The following is an 18,639-nucleotide window of genomic DNA, read 5'->3' as shown; positions in this document are numbered from 1 at the left end:
TTCTGGTCAAGTTGTGTCACAAACTTCTCTTCTCCCCAATCCTGTTCAATACTTCCTCATTAGTTATGTGATCTAACCATCTAATCTTCAGCATTCTTCTGTAGCACCACATTTCGAAAGCTTCTATTCTCTTCTTGTCCAAACTATTTACCGTCCATGTTTCACTTCCATACATGGCTACACTCCATACAAATACTTTCAGAAATGACTTCCTGACACTTAAATCTATACTCGATGTTAATACTATTATTATCGATGTTAATACTACTATTACAAAAGATGCAATAATAATAATAACATCAATCAAAAAACTGGACCAGTCCAAAACCAACTTCGCATGTACAGGAAGTATGACACTGTTCAGTCAGAATGAGATTTTCACTCTGCAGCGGAGTGTGCGCTGATATGAAACTTCCTGGCAGATTAAAACTGTGTGCCCGACCGAGACTCGAACTCGGGACCTTTGCCTTTCGCGGGCAAGTGCTCTACCAACTGAGCTATCGAAGCACGACTCACGCCCGGTACTCACAGCTTTACTTCTGCCAGTACCTTGTCTCCTACCTTCCAAACTTTACAGAAGCTCTCCTGCGAATCTTGCAGAACTAGTACTCCTGAAAGAAAGGATATTGCGGAGACATGGCTTAGCCACAGCCTGGGGAATGTTTCCAGAATGAGATTTTCACTCTGCAGCATAGTGTGCGCTGATATGAAACTTCCTGGCAGATTAAAACTGTGTGCCCGACCGAGACTCGAGACAAGGTACTGTCAGTTGTCGTTTATTGCGAAGACAAGGTTAATTATAACACATACAGAAACATTTAAGCAGATATGTCCATCTTAGCTTCAACTTTGTTACCCTTGTTCTGTTTAGTTCATGGTCAGCTTATTACATGTTTTCGAGACCTAAACATCCGCCGGCCGCGGTGGCCGAGCGGTTCTAGGCGCTTCAGTCCGCAACTGCGCTGCTGCTACGGTCGCAGGTTCGAATCCTGCCTCGGGCGTGGATGTGTGTGATGTCCTTAGGTTAGTTATGTTTAAGTAGTTCTAAGTCTAGGGGACTGATGACCTCAGATGTTAAGTCCCATAGTGCTCAGAGCCATTTGAACCAACCTAAACATCCCGTTTAACTGATCTTCGAACTCCTTTTTCTGTATCTGGCTGAATTACAATGTCATCGGCAAATATCAAAGCTCTTTCCAGAATGAGATGTTCACTTTGCAGCGGAGTGTGCGCTGATATGAAACTACCTGGCAGATTAAAACTGTGTGCCGGACCGAGACTCGAACTTGGGCCCTTTGCCTTTCGCGGGCAAGTGCTCTACCATCTGAGCTACCCAAGCACGACTCACAGCCCGTTCTCACTGTTGTATTTCTGCCAGTACTTCGCCTTGTACATTCCAAACTTTGCAGACGCTCTCCTGCGAACCATGCAGAACTAGCACTCCTTAAAGAAAGGATATTGCGGAGACATGGCTTAGCCACAGCCTAAGGGATGTTTCGCAGGAGAGCCTCTGTAAAGTTTGGAATTTAGGAGGCGAGATACTGGCAGAAGTAAAGCTGTGAGAACGGGGTGTGAGTCGTGCTTCGGTAGCTCAGTTGGTAGAGCACTTGCCCGCGAAAGGCAAAGGTCCCGAGTTCGAGTCTCGGTCGGGCACACAGTTTTAATCTGCCAGGAAGTTTCATATCAGCGTACACTCCGCTGCAGAGTGAAAATCTCATTCTGACTGAAAAGTGTCATACTTCCTGTACATGCGAAGTTGGTTTTGGACTGGTCCAGTTTTTTGATTGATGTTATTATTATTATTGCATCTTTTGTAATAGTAGTATTTTCTTGCAACTTTTAGAGTGACCCCATAGTAACAGACCATGGCTGATCAGATACTGATCAGTTACCACATGCTTCAGTTTCTTCAAGAGGTATTTGACTGGTGAGAGTTTGTCACACATACATGCAGTAGCTATTAAAATGTTCAACCGTCTAAATATTAAAATGAAGTCCATGCAACTGGTGAAATTTTGAGGAAAGGCATCGAAAAATCTATGTGAGAAACCATTGTACAGGTTCATTCACAATGAAGCAGGAAATTGGACAGCCTAAACAATGCACCACTATATGAAATGAAGTGAACATGTATTTGTTCGAAAGTTCTCACTCTATATGTCATTCAGTGTTATGCCACATTGTTCTTGCGTTATTATGCATACTTATGCTAATTTCCTCTTGTATTGAAATGCTTGTGTAATCTTAGATATGTGAAATTGAAGCAGTCTATCCAGTCTTGACTGGTGATTGGCGAAAGATGTAGCTATGGTAATCAGTGGTAATAGCACAGTGGTAATATTTTATTTTTTATTTTTAAAAAAAACTTGTCGATATCACCATATGTCGATACCTGACGGTAGCTTTGACTTGTATTGTCGACTTCATAACGTCAACAGTCTAGTCTCTAAGTAAAGTGTAAACTATTCCGCAGTCGCGCAGTATTTTCAGACTGTGGAGTAAAGTTGTGTCTGGACTAGTAACAAATGAAGAATGGCGAGTAAAGTTGTGTTAACAGCATTGGAATTAAATTTAATTCGTTGTGTGAAACAGCGATGGAGGTGATTATATGCTAAGAGTTTCTTGCCTTAACACATTAAACAATTAAAGAAACCTCGTAGCTCTCTTCTTACTGAAGTAAAATATATAGTTATTAGTGCCCATTTGAGCCGAGCTGCAGTGCGATATAATTTTAGTGAAAAAAAGAAAACACAGTGCAGAACATTTCTGTACGGTACTCAGAATATTATATAACAGAGATTTAAATATATCTGAATCCTTGGCAGTTGGCTATTTACATGTGTTTTCTACGTGCTGACAATAAACTCAAGATTTTCTTCTTACTTGCAGACATGTTCATAATTTAACAATTCCTAACACTACAATAACCATCAAACAATCACATGATGCAATTGCAGTCACCGATAACTGAAACCTCAAAGTTACGAGTTATAAAGACAGACTTCAGATAAGGAAAATGTAACGAAAATGACGTAATTAAAAAGGACGTAACAAAATGAACGCATTTCAAATTGCGATAAACTATACCATATTAATTTCTAATCTTCAGTACTAGGCAAATGCGAGGTAGGATAAACTTGTTTTCGACAGTAGAAAATTTATTTCTGATCTGCGTCGTTTACCAGTCAGGACTGGACGGACTGTTTCAAGATAACATACAGTCAAGTTTTTACAATTTTTCATTGAACATATGAAAAAAATTGTTCGCCATAAGGACACATAACAGATAAAGACAATATTATCTTGTCCATTCACTTTGGTCACTGGTGGAAAAATTCCCCGAGTATAAAGGGTGCTGTTTCAAGTCTTGTGCCATTGTTCTTTTGAATGCACATGGCACCAAACATTTGCATTTTGCAAGGCATTATGTTGAGCATGTTTAGAGCAACCATTGTAAACCTGTCTTATGTTCTGGAGATCTTGCTATCTCAGTGTTTCTCTTGTTATGGCTACTATGATTATGTATGTCTTGCCATGTGCTGAAAGTCATTTGGTTGTCTTTTACACTGATGAGGCACAATAACAGATCCTGGCTGAAAATGGTTGTTACTACTAACTGGGCGAATATAAGTTTGCAGTGTTCCAGTCTTTCCTTGACTGCTTTTTCGTAGCAGTAACTTGTCCTTACAACTTGAAGTGTGTCTCCATAACAGCAGGTCATAATTAATGTGCATGAAATCGTGCATAATACAGCATTATTAGGAGCTGGTCAGTTCACTGACACACACACACACACACACACACACACACACACACACACACACACACACACAACACAGTTACCACTCATTAATGTTTTCAAAGAGCACGTGCATTGCTTCTAGAGCATGTGGGCCAGCTTTTTCTTTGGCAAAAAAGGAGTGGTGTCGTCAGCAAACTGTGAAATGTGGTTGTTACAACCTATATCATTGACATAAATAAGAAACAGGAGAGGTCCTATGAAGCATCCCAGAGGTATGCATGACATGCCACAATATATGTTCTGGACCATACTACCTTCCTTTGGTTTTCAAGATACTATTGAAGAGTTGCAAGAACAGTGCCTCCACTTCGGAAATACGGAAGCGTCCGATCCCGCCCGTCTGCTTTGACCCATGACGTCGCAAATATGGCAGAAACAAAAACAAACACACACACTTTCCACAAGAAGCCTAATGACACTAACGGGACAAGCACGGGAAATGGGGTGTTTTGGGTGGGGGGGGGGGGGGGGGCAAACTAAATATAAACAAATTTAGACGCCTTGCGTAGCTACAACGTGTAAGTGAAGACAGCCATGCGTGAATACCCACCCACCTCCCCAGGGGTCGTAACCCCTGCAACCCATAGAAGATAAAGATGCTTCAGTAGCTGATTAGTGTTTTTTGTCTTTTTTTTTTTTTTTTAAATCTCACGGGATAGAACGAACAGATCAGAAAGATAAATATAATAAACTAAAACAGAAATTGGAGGAAACAGATAATTAAAATAAGTAATAAGCGTTTTTAAATTTAAAACAAAAAAAAAAAAATCTCACAAGATAGAACGAAGAGATCAGAAAAGTAAATAAAATAAGATAAAACAGAACTGGAGACAGCCACACTCAAACCAAACTCCGCGCCGTCATGAGGTCACACACGACAACACCCTTACGTCACGGGTCAAAGCCGATGTGTGGGATCGGACGCTTCTGTCGACCCCCCTCTTCCATAACACTTCAGTTTGGGGTACAGTATCTTGTGTGAGATATCAAATGCCACACTTTATCTGCCCTTACACACCTGCATTATCTTTGCAATTACATTCAGTGCTGCTGTAACCGTTACCTTTCTTTTACAAGAATTGTGCTGGGTGTCCTGGATGAGTTTATCGTGTTCAAAGTAACTTAATATCTGATGTTTCATCACAGACTCCATAACTTTAGCCATAATTGAGATTATCGAAATTGGTCTAATACTGGAACTTCACGTGAGTTATGTAGACTGGTACTGCCCAAGCCCATTACAGGAATTCTAGGAAGACACTGTAGGATAAACATTTGTTGATTACTACAGCCTCCGAAATAATTTTCTTCAGGACTGTACAAGGCTTACCATACATATCTGCGCTCTCTGAATGCTTATGCGAAGTGACTATTGTACAATGTTCTTAGGGTGCACTTCATTTCAGTTTGTAATAGTGAAACAGCTTACACTTTTTATATGAGCTATAGGATCCAAGCCTGAGCTTCGTATTTCGCTTGCAATATTTTTTACTACTCTAACAGAGTAATTGAAGACATCAGGGCTACATGAATTTAAGGCAGAGATAGACTTCTTCCTATGATCATTTAGGACCTGTCAGATTCCGAGCTACTTTACATTGATCATGAACTACTTTGATGAACCTGTCATTATTATTATTATTTTAATTTTTGCATCATTCACTACCTTTCTGTAAATTCTCTTGGCTCTTAAGTAATTACAATGAAGTAGTTCTTTAGTTGCAAGATCTTACCTATTTCATCCGGTCCCTGAACCTTATGGCAATGCGTTTTAATCTAAGTAGCTCAGGAGTTTATTACATCTTCCCTTTAATATGTTTTTCCCTTCCTTGTGCTTCACCTAGAAGATTCTTTTTGGGGATTATTAGGAACATGTCATGAAATTTTGTTCTCAATGTTTGGAGCAAACAAATGACTCACTTGTCTACTTTTGTGTAATTTTCTGCTGCTAGTTTACAACCAGACAGAGCTGCTTTCAGGTCATGTAGTCTCTCTTCTTTAATAGTCTTTCTGCTGAATCTGTAATGTGAATGCTGTGTGCTTGATTGCAGTTCATTTCTGCTGCCCATATTGAGTTCCATTTGTAATTTGCTTTGATCTGCAATCATTCGTTTAGCTACACTGATATTATTATCTCAAGTATTGAGGAGGTTAGTGATAACAATGTCTAGACAGGCATCACCCCTTGTTCAGAGTTGGTTTGTTACAAACAGCCCATAGCTGTTTATTAAGCTCGTGAATTTCCTGTCTTTAGTAATTCCACCACCTATACACATGTTGATGCCTCCACACAGTGCAATTTTAGGTATAAGTCATACAAAGTAAGAAAAATAGTTCTCCATCTGCGTAATGAAGTTTACAATGTTACTATCTGGTGAATGGTATACATAGGTAACAATGAGATCAGTACTTGTAAACAGTGTTTTTTTAGCCAGTCCAAGATCCAGGCCTGTACAAATGTTTTGTAAACCAGTTTCCTGTGCACAATGATTTTTGTTTGCATACACAGATACACCACCATGAGTTGTAATAGTTTAACATCATGCGTTTACCATATCTAGATTTTCAACATATCTGTAATAATCACCTACTCCCTCAGTGAATCAGTACTCACAGGCACTTAAAACATTCGGTTTCACTTTTCTACAAAGAATGATAAAAGGTCCGCATTGGGTTGTAAAAAGTGCCCATTAACACTTAGGCATTACAGAAGCATCCGATTCCACCTGCCTGCTTTGACCCATGACATCGTCAGTATGGTGGAAATGGCTACTACCAGAATATACAAAAAGACGACAATGACGTCACTACATACACATTCCACCAAATGCGAACAAAAATAAAAACGACAATAACGTCTCACTTCAAAAATAAAGAAACTACCGGGACGGTCAAAAAAAATTGGAGGTTTAGGGCAGGGATGATCTAAATATCCAACAATAAAAAAAACACCAAACCATCCCAAAACAAATAATATCCAAAACAATTTTACATTACAACATTCCATTACACCAACAAAACGATAGGAATCGGAGATTTCCTTTGACCTATGTGGCTCAATCACAGCTATTGATACTAAAAAACCGATGCCTACAACACCAAAAAGTGGAATATTCCACTTATTTAAGACAGTTCGCTTGATCTATATAGCTCAATCACAGCTATCAATACCAAAATACCAACACCCACAACTCCAAAATGTGGGACGAAAAGCCCAACAACTCAAAAACCCAGATACCCCGTATTTATTACATCAATTGTAACAGAACCAACCTGCCATAAATATAATATACAATGCACAAAACATCACAATTACTGTAGAATTAAACCAAAACAAAAATTACTTACAAACAAAAGCCTGTGGCAATACCACGTAGGTGGCCAAAACACACACACACACACACACACAGGCATATTCAGCAGTAAGACTGAACATCTGCAGAAACTGCATGACAGACATCATAACATCAGCCATCTCAGAACATAATATACACACTTGTTAACTACACTGTCATACCTGTACCTAACAAAAAAGCGATAATAAAATTGACTTATTTCTGCATGATTAACACCATACTAATCAGACCTAATAAAAACACCAAACACACAAACAAAAAGACCTTAATGACTCACTGAAGACGGTACCACACCAACTACCTACATTCAAAACCACTCAGGTGAACCCCAATACCACACGTTAGACTCGGCATGTCCAAATCCAGCAGCAGAGGGCACCATCAAACACAACATGATGTCTACAAACACAACTAACTCAAAAACTTCGCGCTATAGCGGCGTCACGCTCCACACCACCATTATGTCATGTGTCAAAGCAGACATTTGGAATCGGATCCTTCTGTTTGCTATAACTAATAACTCTGCATGATAATCTGAATGTATCTTATGGGGGCATTTGTTGATTTCCAGAGTAAAAAATGCCTTATTACAACATTCTAAAAATGGAAAATCCAGGATGAAATAATGACAATATCCTTTGGTTACATAGCAGAGTCAATTAGCTTGTCCTTATCTAAAGTCGACACCTATCTTGAAACTATTGTTTACACCCTTGGTTTCTACTTTTCCTACTTGAAAATTGTTGTAACCTGGGAGAAAGATTTTCACCAGAAATCTGTTTACATTTTGAGAAGTGTGTGCCCTTCCGCTAACAATAAGGCAGACGCAGAATGGACAGCGAGGTGGTTAAGACATACATGGAAGAAAGTCTTTGTAAAGGAAACTTCCCCACAATAAACTGAAGTGATTTACAGAAACCTAGGAAAACCTAATTCACAATGGGCAGACGAGGAATTGAATGTCGCTCTTCTCCAAAAATATTTCTGCTCCTCAACCAGTGTACTACTTTACTAGGTAATTTCACAGGAAGTGTGGTATTCTGCCTTACTGTGTTAGAAATGACTACTTATTGCTGTGTCAGCATTATCTGTAGCAGAACATTACAGAGAGTAAAAACATTCTCGTTTTTCTCCATATTTGAATGTAACAGTGAAATTTTATTTTAAGTAATGAATGTAACATAACCAGAAAGAAAATAATCCAATATAAATCATTCTGTTGCACATACTTGTATTGCTTGCAATCAACCCTTCAATTTTGACTATTACCAAAGCATGAATTTGTTGCTATATTAGATCCAAGTAGAGCATATTATCAAAATCATCGTAATTCTATGCACTAGTCTTCTTTAGGAGATGAGAATTTACTGGAAGATGAAAACTTACTCATTTGACTTGGAAACTACAGTATAAGTGACCTCAACATAAATTTGCAGTTGTTGTTGTTGTTGTTGTTGTTGTTGTCGTGGTCTTCAGTCCTGAGACTGGTTTGATGCAGCTCTCCATGCTACTCTATCCTGTGCACGCTTCTTCATCTCCCAGTACCTACTGCAACCTACATCCTTCTGAATCTACTTGGTGTATTCATCTCTTGGTCTCCCTCTGCGATTTTTACCATCCACGCTGCCCTCCAATGCTAAATTTGTGATCCCTTGATGCCTCAGAACGTGTCCTACAAACGGATCCCTTCTTCTAGTCAAGTTTGCCACAAACGTCTCTTCTCCCCAGTCCTCTTCAACACCTCCTCATTAGTTATGTGATCTACCCATCTAATCTTCAACATTCTTCTGTAGCACCACATTTCGAAAGCTTCTATTCTCTTGTTGTCTAAACTATTTATCGTCCATGTTTCACTTACATACATGGCTACACTCCATACAAAGACTTTCAGAAACAACTTCCTGACACTTAAATCAATACTCGATGTTAACAAATTTCTCTTCTTCAGAAACGGTTTCCTTCCCATTGCCAGTCTACATTTTATATTCTCTCTACGTCGACCATCATCAGTTATTTTGCTCCCCTAATAGCAAAACTCCTTTACTACTTTAAGTGTCTCATTTCCTAATCTAATACCCTCAGCATCACCCAACTTAATTCGACTACATTCCAGTATCCTCATTTTGCTTTATTTCGGAAATACGGAAGCGTCCGATCCCACCCGTCTGCTTTGACCCATGACGTCACAAATATGGCGGAAACGACCATCAACCACGATTCCAATATGGCGCATATAAAGTCGGTACGTAGACATTGTGAGGACAAATGTACATCGAAAAATGAACACACACACTTTCCACAAAAAGCCTAATGACACTAACGGGACAAGTGCGGGAAATTGGGTGTTTTTTGGTGAGGGCAAACTAAATATAAACAAATTTATACACCCACCTCCATACAAAACGATGAAAAAAACCGACATCACAAAACTCCCAAAATACCACTAAACACAATATCATCTGGATTCGGACACTTCCCTTGACCTATACAGCTCAACAGCAGCTCCTGATCCCATAAATTAGGATCAAACACTTCCCTTGGCCTATATAGCTCAAAAACATCTCCTGATACCAGTATCAACATACACAGCCACACATTGGGATCGAACACTTCCCTTGACCTGCCCACTGTTAATTTTATCCGCCATATCCATTCCTGAACAAAAACAACAACCGATTAATTTTACTAAAATTACCACACGATGTACAGTGAACGACATTAAATTAACTTCACACAAAATCGTTAACTCACTGAAATGAATTCCACTACAAACACAGCCAACACTCAAACAATTCTGGATAATGAGCAAATGCAAACTGAGCCCATTACACCACACAAACAAAAACCCTGGACATACCACCGGAGAGCACAACAAACCACAACACGATGACATCCACAAACACGCTACACTCACAAACCAAACTCTGCACCGTCATGACGTCACAAACGACAACATCCTTAAGTCATGGGTCAAAGCCGACGCATGGGATCGGACGCTTCTGTCGGCCCTTTATTTCTATAACAATATCAGTGGAGTGAACATTATTTGATGGAATTTTACTTCAGTTCCAAGATTAGCATTTTTATTTGTGTTTAGATAAAGTGACCATTAGTATGAAAGACATGCAAATATCCTAAGTGGACAGAATCAGACAAAACACATTGTTTAACCTCAAAACTTGTAGTGTTTAAATCTTTTGACAAGATATGAGATGAGGTATATTTTTTCTCCCCCCTCCAGGCTAAACTCAGGGCAGAATTAAATGTTCAAATGTATGCATGGTCATCTTCCACCTCCCCCCCCCCCCCCCCCTTCCATTTTATAGACACACACATACCTTGTTCTGTGTTTGCTACAAAATAAGTTCTGATGAGCACACCCATTACTAACTCATTGTTATGGTATGAATGGGATTTTAGATGTCCAATAAATTTGACTAAGTATATATCACTTAGAACCTAAGACAAAGGTACTATTTTTTCCTTCTTATCCTCCCAGAACTTATTATTTAGAGTAGAGTTGACTGATGGCCTGCCTCTATTCTTGTGACATCAGTCTCCTAGATTGTGAATTTTGTTGTTGGACAGGAAATTGTGCAGTATTAATCAGTAGCCTGAAACGTTCCCATCCTGTATGGTGTCTTCTATGATGTCAAGTTCTCCAAAGTTCCTTGTTGTCTCTTCCAGCCATCCCATGGTGTTTTTTAATGCTGAAATGAAATTAAAAATTTTCATCATTTGCATATTGTCATTCATTGTGTAAATATGACCATAAAACTTTAATCTCTACTTTCTTATTGTGTCTGTGATTGTTTTGATGTTTCTGTATAGATCATTTCTCCTGTTTGTCCATTTGTTATATTTGTTCTGTTGTGGTCCTTTCCTTTTATCCAGTTCTTCTTGACCACCCATTTTATTTAGTATTAGGCATTCAGATCTGTAAAGTGCTTCCAGTTTAATTACAATTGCATAGTGCTTAATTTTTGCCTGAAATGATACCGATATTTTATTGTATTGGTTTTGAGTGAGTTTGTATGCTAATTGCATTTTATTTGATCCTCCTGTAATCTTGGTGTTATCTAACCCATGTGACTGTATCCAATCTCCCAAATACTTAAACTTACCAACTCTTTTCATGTTTCTGTGTTGTGTTTGTATATGTTTTTCTCTGTTGATTTTATGTCCAATGCTATCCGGTTTTAGAAGAAACTTCATGACGTGTTTTTATCATTATCTTTACATCTGGTTTGTCCTTAGAAATTACTGTAATATTGTCAGCAAAAGCAACACATTTCATCACAGATCCTCATCCTAGATGGATTCCTTCAACATTTTTCTCTTGAAATTTTGCATCTCACTCTCTCAAGAGTTTTTCTAAGACCACATTGAAGAAAATCAGTGAGAGCCCATTGTCATGCTGAACACCGGTGTTAATTTTGTAGGGTTCAGAAACTTCCCCTAGGAACTTAAATTTTGAAGTTTTCTCCGAGATTGTCTGTTCATCTAATTGTCTCGTGGTTTTGTCGTTACCTGTTTCTTCCAGTGCTAGGAATACTACCTGTCTACAGAATTGTAAACTTTCTTTTAAAAAAATCAAAGAATGTAAGAACTGTGTTAAGGTTCTGCATATTCCTGATCCTGAAGATAGCTTTCAAGTTAAAAATTGGCTCTGGGCAAGATCTATTTTTTCTGAACTCCACATGGTACTCGCCAATTGTGTGCTCTGCTTTATCTTCTGTCTCATTCAGTAGAGCTTTGGATATAATTTTGTTGGTGACTGGAAGAGATATGACTCAGTAATTGTTGGTACTTGTCCTGTCACCAGTCTTAAGTAGTGGATGGATTATGATTCGTTTCCAGTCGCCATGCGTTCTTCCTTTCTCCCAGCAATATGTAATAACCTCAAAAATGGTTCCAGCTACCTGCTTTCCTCCCGGTTTGTACATCTCCACTAATATCCTGCCTTCATGTGATGTTCTGTCATTTTTCAGCTTCCCAGTGTATTTTCAGTTGACTTGTTGTTGGTAATCAGTTTGCCTGTTAAATCTGTGCAGTGTAGGCTCATCGGCTTGTACCATGTTATTTCTTCTTTGAAAACTTTTTACAAGTCCCATGCGTTGTTCTGTCTGAAATCTGTATCTATTTCTTCTATTTTTATTTTTTTTATTTTTTCATATTTCCATTTCTGTGTTTAAAAGTTTTGATGCCTCTTTACTGCTCCCTGTCTCTTTCCTTTTTACTGGAGTTCCATTTCTTCCAAGCTATTAGTCTATGCTCTATTGCTTCGTCACATAGTGTCTCCCTCCCTTTCATGGTTGTTCTAGTTCTTTCACTGTTTCTGTCATTGCTTCTCTGATTTCGTCCCAATTTCCCACCTCCTGATGCTTGTTAACAAATTTGTCCCTGTTGTCTGGCAGCAATTTTTTGTCGATTGTAGGAACTTCTTTAATTTTGGGGTTTGGTTTTTTTGGGTTGAAATTTGGCTTTGATTTCTGTTAAAAAGTGGTCAAAATCTATGCCTAGTCCTCTTCTGACCTGTACGTTCAAGTTCTCTGTGTTTTGTTTTATTACCACATGATCCAGTTGATATGAGCCTAAGTGTGTATTAGGAGAAGTTTATAGAACAGCTGAAAGCCATAGGTTACTATAATCTCTGTTTACACCTACAGTACACTATGACAATAATTAGCTAGCTCCAGATCAATATTTTTTGCAGAATATGTGCAAAGAATTAGTCCTTTTTGTAGATGACACTAGTATTGTAATCAATCCAAGTATACCTACAGAAACAGAAAAATGGTACAGAATTCTTAAAAGAATCACTAACTGGCTTTCAGCAAATGGTCTCACCCTCAACTTTAAAAAAGACATAACGTATTCAGTTCTGCACATCTAGGGGTACTACATTAGTGATAAGTGTAGCAGATGATGGTGAAATAATAAATAGGGTGGAAACTTCAAAAGTCTTAGATGTCCATATTGATGAGAATTTAAATTGGAAAAAGCACCATTTTGGATCCTAAAACAACTGAGTTCGGCCATATTTACACTTAGAATATTGAAATTTGAGAGAGAGAGAGAGAGACAAATCAGGAAATTGACATATTTCCATTCAGTGTAAGAGGTCCGACTAGATGTAATTTCGATGGATTGCTCACGCGCTGCTTGCGATATGTAAGCTATAAGAGAATCTGAGACCAAAGAGCAGTGTTGACGGCAGTAGGAACTGTGAGTTAGTAGCAGAAAGTTGTTGCTAGCGAGCAGTCGTGTGTGTGGAGTTGGCGGGGCCGGTCGTGGGAGCGATGGCAGTGCCTGAGCGGTATAATTTAAGGTAAAAGCAGCCTTGCGCATATGTAGTATTGTTATCTCAAGTCCCATGTAAATGTTTTTAAAAAAATCTCTTAATAATAATCTTTCTCATAAAAAGTAACTTTTGACGATCATTCAAGATTTTTTTTTAAAACATTTACATGGGACTTGAGATAACAATACTACATATGCGCGAGGCTGCTTTTACCTTATATTATACCGCTCAGGCACCGCCATCGCTCCCACAACCGGCCCAGCCAACTCCACACACACGACTGCTCACTAGCAACAACTTACTGCTACTAACACACAGTTCCTACTGCCGTCAACACTGCTCTTTGGTCTCAGATTCTCTTATAGCTTACATATCGCAGGCAGTGCGTGAGCAATCCATCGAAATTACATCTGCTCGGACCTCTTACAAGTGATGTCATTATAGCGTAACGTTCAGGGGTAACTCATCTTTAAGAAATTAAGTCTTCATTGGGCAAAAAGTGCTATAAGAAATTATGTGGTGCTGATTTACGATTGTCTTGTAGACATCTGTTTAAGGAGTCGGCTATTCTGACCACATCACAGTATTTTTATTCCTTCATGAAGTTTGTTGTAAATAATCCACTGCAGTTCAAAAGGAACCACAGTTAATGTAATTATGATACCAGAAGGAAAAAATGACATCCATTACTCCACATTAAGGTTACCTTTAGCACAGAAAGGGGTGCACAATGTTGCAACAAAACTTGTTGATCACTTACCCAGTGATATAAAATGTCTGACAGACAGCAAAGTGCAATTTGGAAACAAACTTGAGAAAGTTTCTCCTTGACAACTCCTGTTCTGTAGAGGAATTGCTATTACTGCAACGTGTCATGGTTGGTGGGTGGGAATTACTAACTCTCTCTCTCTCTCTCTCTCTCTCTCTCTCTCTCTCTCTCTCTGATGAGACTTACCAAACAAAAGCGCTGGCAGGTCAATAGACACACAAACAAACACAAACATACACACAAAATTCTAGCTTTCGCAACCAACGGTTGCCTCGTCAGGAAAGAGGGAAGGAGAGGGAAAGACAAAAGGATATGGGATCCCATATCCTTTTGTCTTTCCCTCTCCTTCCCTCTTTCCTGACGAGGCAACCGTTGGTTGCGAAAGCTAGAATTTTGTGTGTATGTTTGTGTTTGTTTGTGTGTCTATCGACCTGCCAGCGCTTTTGTTTGGTTAAGTCTCATCATCTTTCTTTTACATATATTTTTCCCACGTGGAATGTTTCCCTCTGTGTGTGTGTGTGTGTGTGTGTGTGTGTGTGTGTGTGTGTGTGTGTGTTAAGAATGATGTAACCATATGTAAAAATTAATTTGAGATGTGAATGTAAAATGCGCCATTCCACATCATTATGATCTATGTTGGAAAATGATCCATGGAGCATGTAACTAACATAGATTTGTTGCAGGAGTATACTGTTACAAATAAGTTACTGTACTGTTAAAGAAGAGAATAACTTAAACTCAATCAGAAGTCAAAATGATATGCTGTAGAGGAAATAAATGTCGTAATCCTAGTATGTGACAATCAAGTTGAGTAAGATAGTGTCATTTGGACATGCTTCTTCCTTCAAGAGGAACAGACAGCTGTAGTGAGCTGGGCCTTGAACATAAACATGTTTGCCACCACAGTGCGGTTAGTCTTTCTCATTTTTAGCAAATGAAAGTATGTGACACACAGTTGCTTGAAAGTAGGTTAATTGCTCAAACAGTGTGAATAATAGCTGTTTGATGATATTCACCTTCAGATTCTTCAAAAGCCTTTGGACAGATATGAATGTAAACATTGTTAGTGTTGGACATTTACAGGGATCACATTGTGTTAAGACTTTTTCCACATACACGCATTCTTGTTTTTTATCCCAGCGTATTTTCAAGGGTGTGTTTAAGACATCATTGCATCTTCAGCTGATTCATCTGAATAACTCGTAGCAGTTGTCATGTGATTGATCAACACATTTGAACTTGTAAGCTGCACGTATCAGCTCTCAGGAAGTACACGTAAAATTTGAGGTAACTAATGCGACAGTGTACTATTCACAGCGTATTGTCTTCCAGGGGATTACTGTTTGATTCTGGGAGCTCAGTACCTGCTGTACTACGTAATCTATAAAACTTGGGTGTGTTTCAGGTTATCAGCAGTTCAGCAACTCGCACAGTACTCATCTCATCATAACTCAAGCAGAAATCCAGAAGACCACCCAATAAAATACACGTCAAGTGAAGCAGCAGCGTGGAAAGCAGTGCAGGCTAGGGGAGGAGAGGAAGATGATAGACCATGGTATCAAGGCATAGTCATTTCAGCAAGTTTGGGAATTTTCCTCATATACTTCTGCATCCTAAGAGAGGAAAATGACATGGATGAAGAGCTTGGAAAGTCTTTGTATGATCGTGTACCAGGCCTAGAGGAACAGCAACTCAATGTGACACTAAAATACTACAAGGAAAGAGGAATGGATACAAGAGAGATCGAAACCAGACTAAACCAGTTGAAGAATCAGGTGAATTCACATGATGAATAGATAGAACTTCCAATATAAATGGATTTCTGCAGTATTAAGGAACATGTATTTAGGTGAATTGTTGTTTGCTTTTGGTGGTGCTGCTGTAATTCATTACCTAGAGAGAATTTTGTACGTCATTAACTGCAACAGTGGTATACTTTGCAGCTGCGTGAAGACTCATATTCAAACACATGTAATGGTTTTAAGCAGTCGAAAGACCAATATTTTAGGGAAAGCTAACTTGACCCTAACTTGTTTGCCAGAAAAGACTGCACCTGTGTAGTGATGAACGAATTGACTGCCATGAGGCCACTGGCAGTGCAGCCCGGAATGGCTGCCGGCAGCCACACAGCAGTCATTGTGTTAATTAAGTGTGGCAAGTTTTCTGATAGTATAAAATAGGACAGGAAAATATAAGAATAGCAATGCATCTGGAGAAACAGCCACTGTAGAAAAATGAGAAGAGAAGAATGAGTTCCACAAAATATGGAAGACAAGCAGAAATGCATATTTTAATCATGAGGAATGCGGTTGATTAATATAAAATAGATTTTTTTTCTGAATTCAAAGTTCTTGAAAGGCACACAATAGCAATGTAATGAAGCCAAATGTCGTACATTCTTTGTTATGATAAAATATGATCTACTTGTGCAGTAATAGAATAATAATCACAGTGTGCTGATGATTAAGGTCAAACACGTTTCACATATTACCTTTCTGTAAAGTGCACCCCAATTACAGTAACTGTTGAGCATATAGGTGCAGCACCACAAATATTTCAGTCTTCAAGATGTCACTGTGGCTATGCGTGTGTAAGTCACATTTCAATAGTAATAAACATAGCTTGGAAAAGTTGTTACCTTGTGCTACAAGCATCATTACCCATTGGTGGTTTATTGGATTGAGAAGAATTTCACCAATAAATAAAATACCAAACAAAATTGGCTTTCAGTCTCATTGTATGTTTTTTTCACCCCACAGTTCCAGAATCATTAACCAACTGTAATCATCAGCTCAACAGTAGAGAGGGAATCTTAGCGTACTGTTTGGATATCGCTCCACAAACACACAGTAGAATTTGCTAGGTACCTGTAATTACAAATGTTATTTCACACTGCAGAAAAACTTATGCTTTTCTTAGGTTTACCTAGCGACAGATATATTGGATGTCACAGCACATGAGATTTTTACAAGCCATTCTCATTTTGAGACAGGTTCCACAAACAAGCACATATCATTTACATCTTTAACATGACCGCAAACTGTAATGAAACTCTGAACAAGTTCAATTTGGCTTTTGACACCCACAGCCTGGCACTGGTTACCATATTTGAATCGTGAATTTGCAGAACGGCTTAAGTCCCTAGAGGTACACTTTCAGAAACAACCAAAACCTGTCTATTACCTTACTGGAGCAAATATTGCACTAAATTATTGCATTATATGTTACATACATCGAAACTACATAAGACTGTCATTACACAAATATGATCTTGTATTCCTTAATGTTAAAATTTTGGTTTAAAAAAGGACTTTAAGTAGTTCTTCAAATTAACTTCAGTTTTGCTTCTTATGTAATAAAATTCTGGCATATAAACACGCAATAATGTATTTTCTTTATTGAAAAACATATTCAGAATACATGGAACAGTAAATCATCCAGGGAAATAAACATACAGGACAAAATGAAATTGCAATTTCCATTTGTCTTTGTTTCCCAAGCTGCAATGTTCTTATAAAATGGTTTGGATTCATTACAGTCGGGAATGTACTTGAGCATTTTCCATATACCTTTAATTTTATTTTCATTGACACACACCATTTGGATACGCATGTTTCTGTGGTAGTTCAGGAACGTGTGGGTATGTTGGCCAAGGATGAAAGAATGTTGAATTATTCCTCCTATGAATGGTTTTGCCACAACTATTCCAATCTGTTCTGCAGAAAAGCAGAATTCCATAAAAGTTGAAACAGTGAATGACACCTTTTTATCTCTAGGAATGTCCTTAACAGATGTCTCTATGGAATTGACATTTCTTTTGTAATAATGTGGCCACCATTTGTTGTAATCAAACATCCTCATTTTCAACGATTGTAACTGTAAATTTGCTTTAGCACTAGAGCTGACTGTTGACACACGTCCTTCATTGTGCAGCAGAGTCTGTACACACAGTCGTCTTTTCACTACTGTGTACCATTTGGTGGAAAGGAGTGTCTGATAGGGAAAAGAAGTCTGATGTTCAAAAAGCACCTCTGAGCACTTATAGCCATGTGGTGAGAGTGGTGTTCGTATTCTGGCCTGGACAGCTGTCACAATACAACCAGAGTTCTTTAACTCTAGATGAGACACAGGTATTGAAATAATGGATGAGAAAACTGCATACCTCATTTGGACTTCTCTCAGCTTGCCCCTCACAGTAGATATAGAAGGATACTGAATTAGTTTTCATGTTATGCACGGAGAAAACTGGAATTGTCAGTTGACGATAATAATACATGTCCTGAACTGGTATCTGAGGTAAGCATAAATTTCGCATGTAGTCAACTGTTAAAGCAAGAGAAAATCCTCTCTCAGTGCGTAACTTGATTGCGTCTTCTAGTGTTTTGTATAACTTTTTGCTGCAACATTT

The 18,639-nt window shown here is 38.5% G+C and overlaps 1 protein-coding gene and 1 non-coding gene across 2 annotated transcripts; one reads left to right on the top strand and one right to left on the bottom strand.

Annotated features, from left to right (window-relative positions):
• Window positions 1-433: 433 nt before the first annotated feature.
• On the bottom strand, window positions 434-508 carry Trnas-cga (transfer RNA serine (anticodon CGA)). Its single transcript has one exon. It is a non-coding gene; the product is annotated as a tRNA-Ser (tRNA).
• A 1,916-nt stretch (window positions 509-2,424) lies between these two features.
• Window positions 2,425-16,966, top strand: LOC126162370 (uncharacterized). The gene is made up of 2 exons (XM_049918824.1): window positions 2,425-2,600; window positions 15,637-16,966. The coding sequence occupies exons 1-2, from the start codon at window positions 2,533-2,535 to the stop codon at window positions 16,025-16,027; spliced, it is 459 nt and encodes a 152-aa protein (XP_049774781.1). The 5' UTR covers window positions 2,425-2,532; the 3' UTR covers window positions 16,028-16,966.
• Window positions 16,967-18,639: the final 1,673 nt, after the last annotated feature.

Source organism: Schistocerca cancellata, chromosome 2, assembly GCF_023864275.1.
Source record: "Schistocerca cancellata isolate TAMUIC-IGC-003103 chromosome 2, iqSchCanc2.1, whole genome shotgun sequence".
NCBI lineage: Eukaryota > Metazoa > Arthropoda > Insecta > Orthoptera > Acrididae > Schistocerca > Schistocerca cancellata.
The sequence above is the reverse complement of the archived record's forward strand: the minus strand, read 5'-3'. Positions and strand labels throughout refer to the sequence as shown.

Excerpts from the sequence above, each read along its gene's own strand:
- LOC126162370 (XM_049918824.1), top strand. The coding sequence starts at position 2,533 with ATGGCGAGTAAAGTTGTGTTAACAGCATTGGAATTAAATTTAATTCGT. Across the intron at positions 2,601-15,636 it reads TGTGTGAAACAGCGATGGAG|GTTATCAGCAGTTCAGCAAC; the intron begins GTGATTATATGC and ends GGTGTGTTTCAG.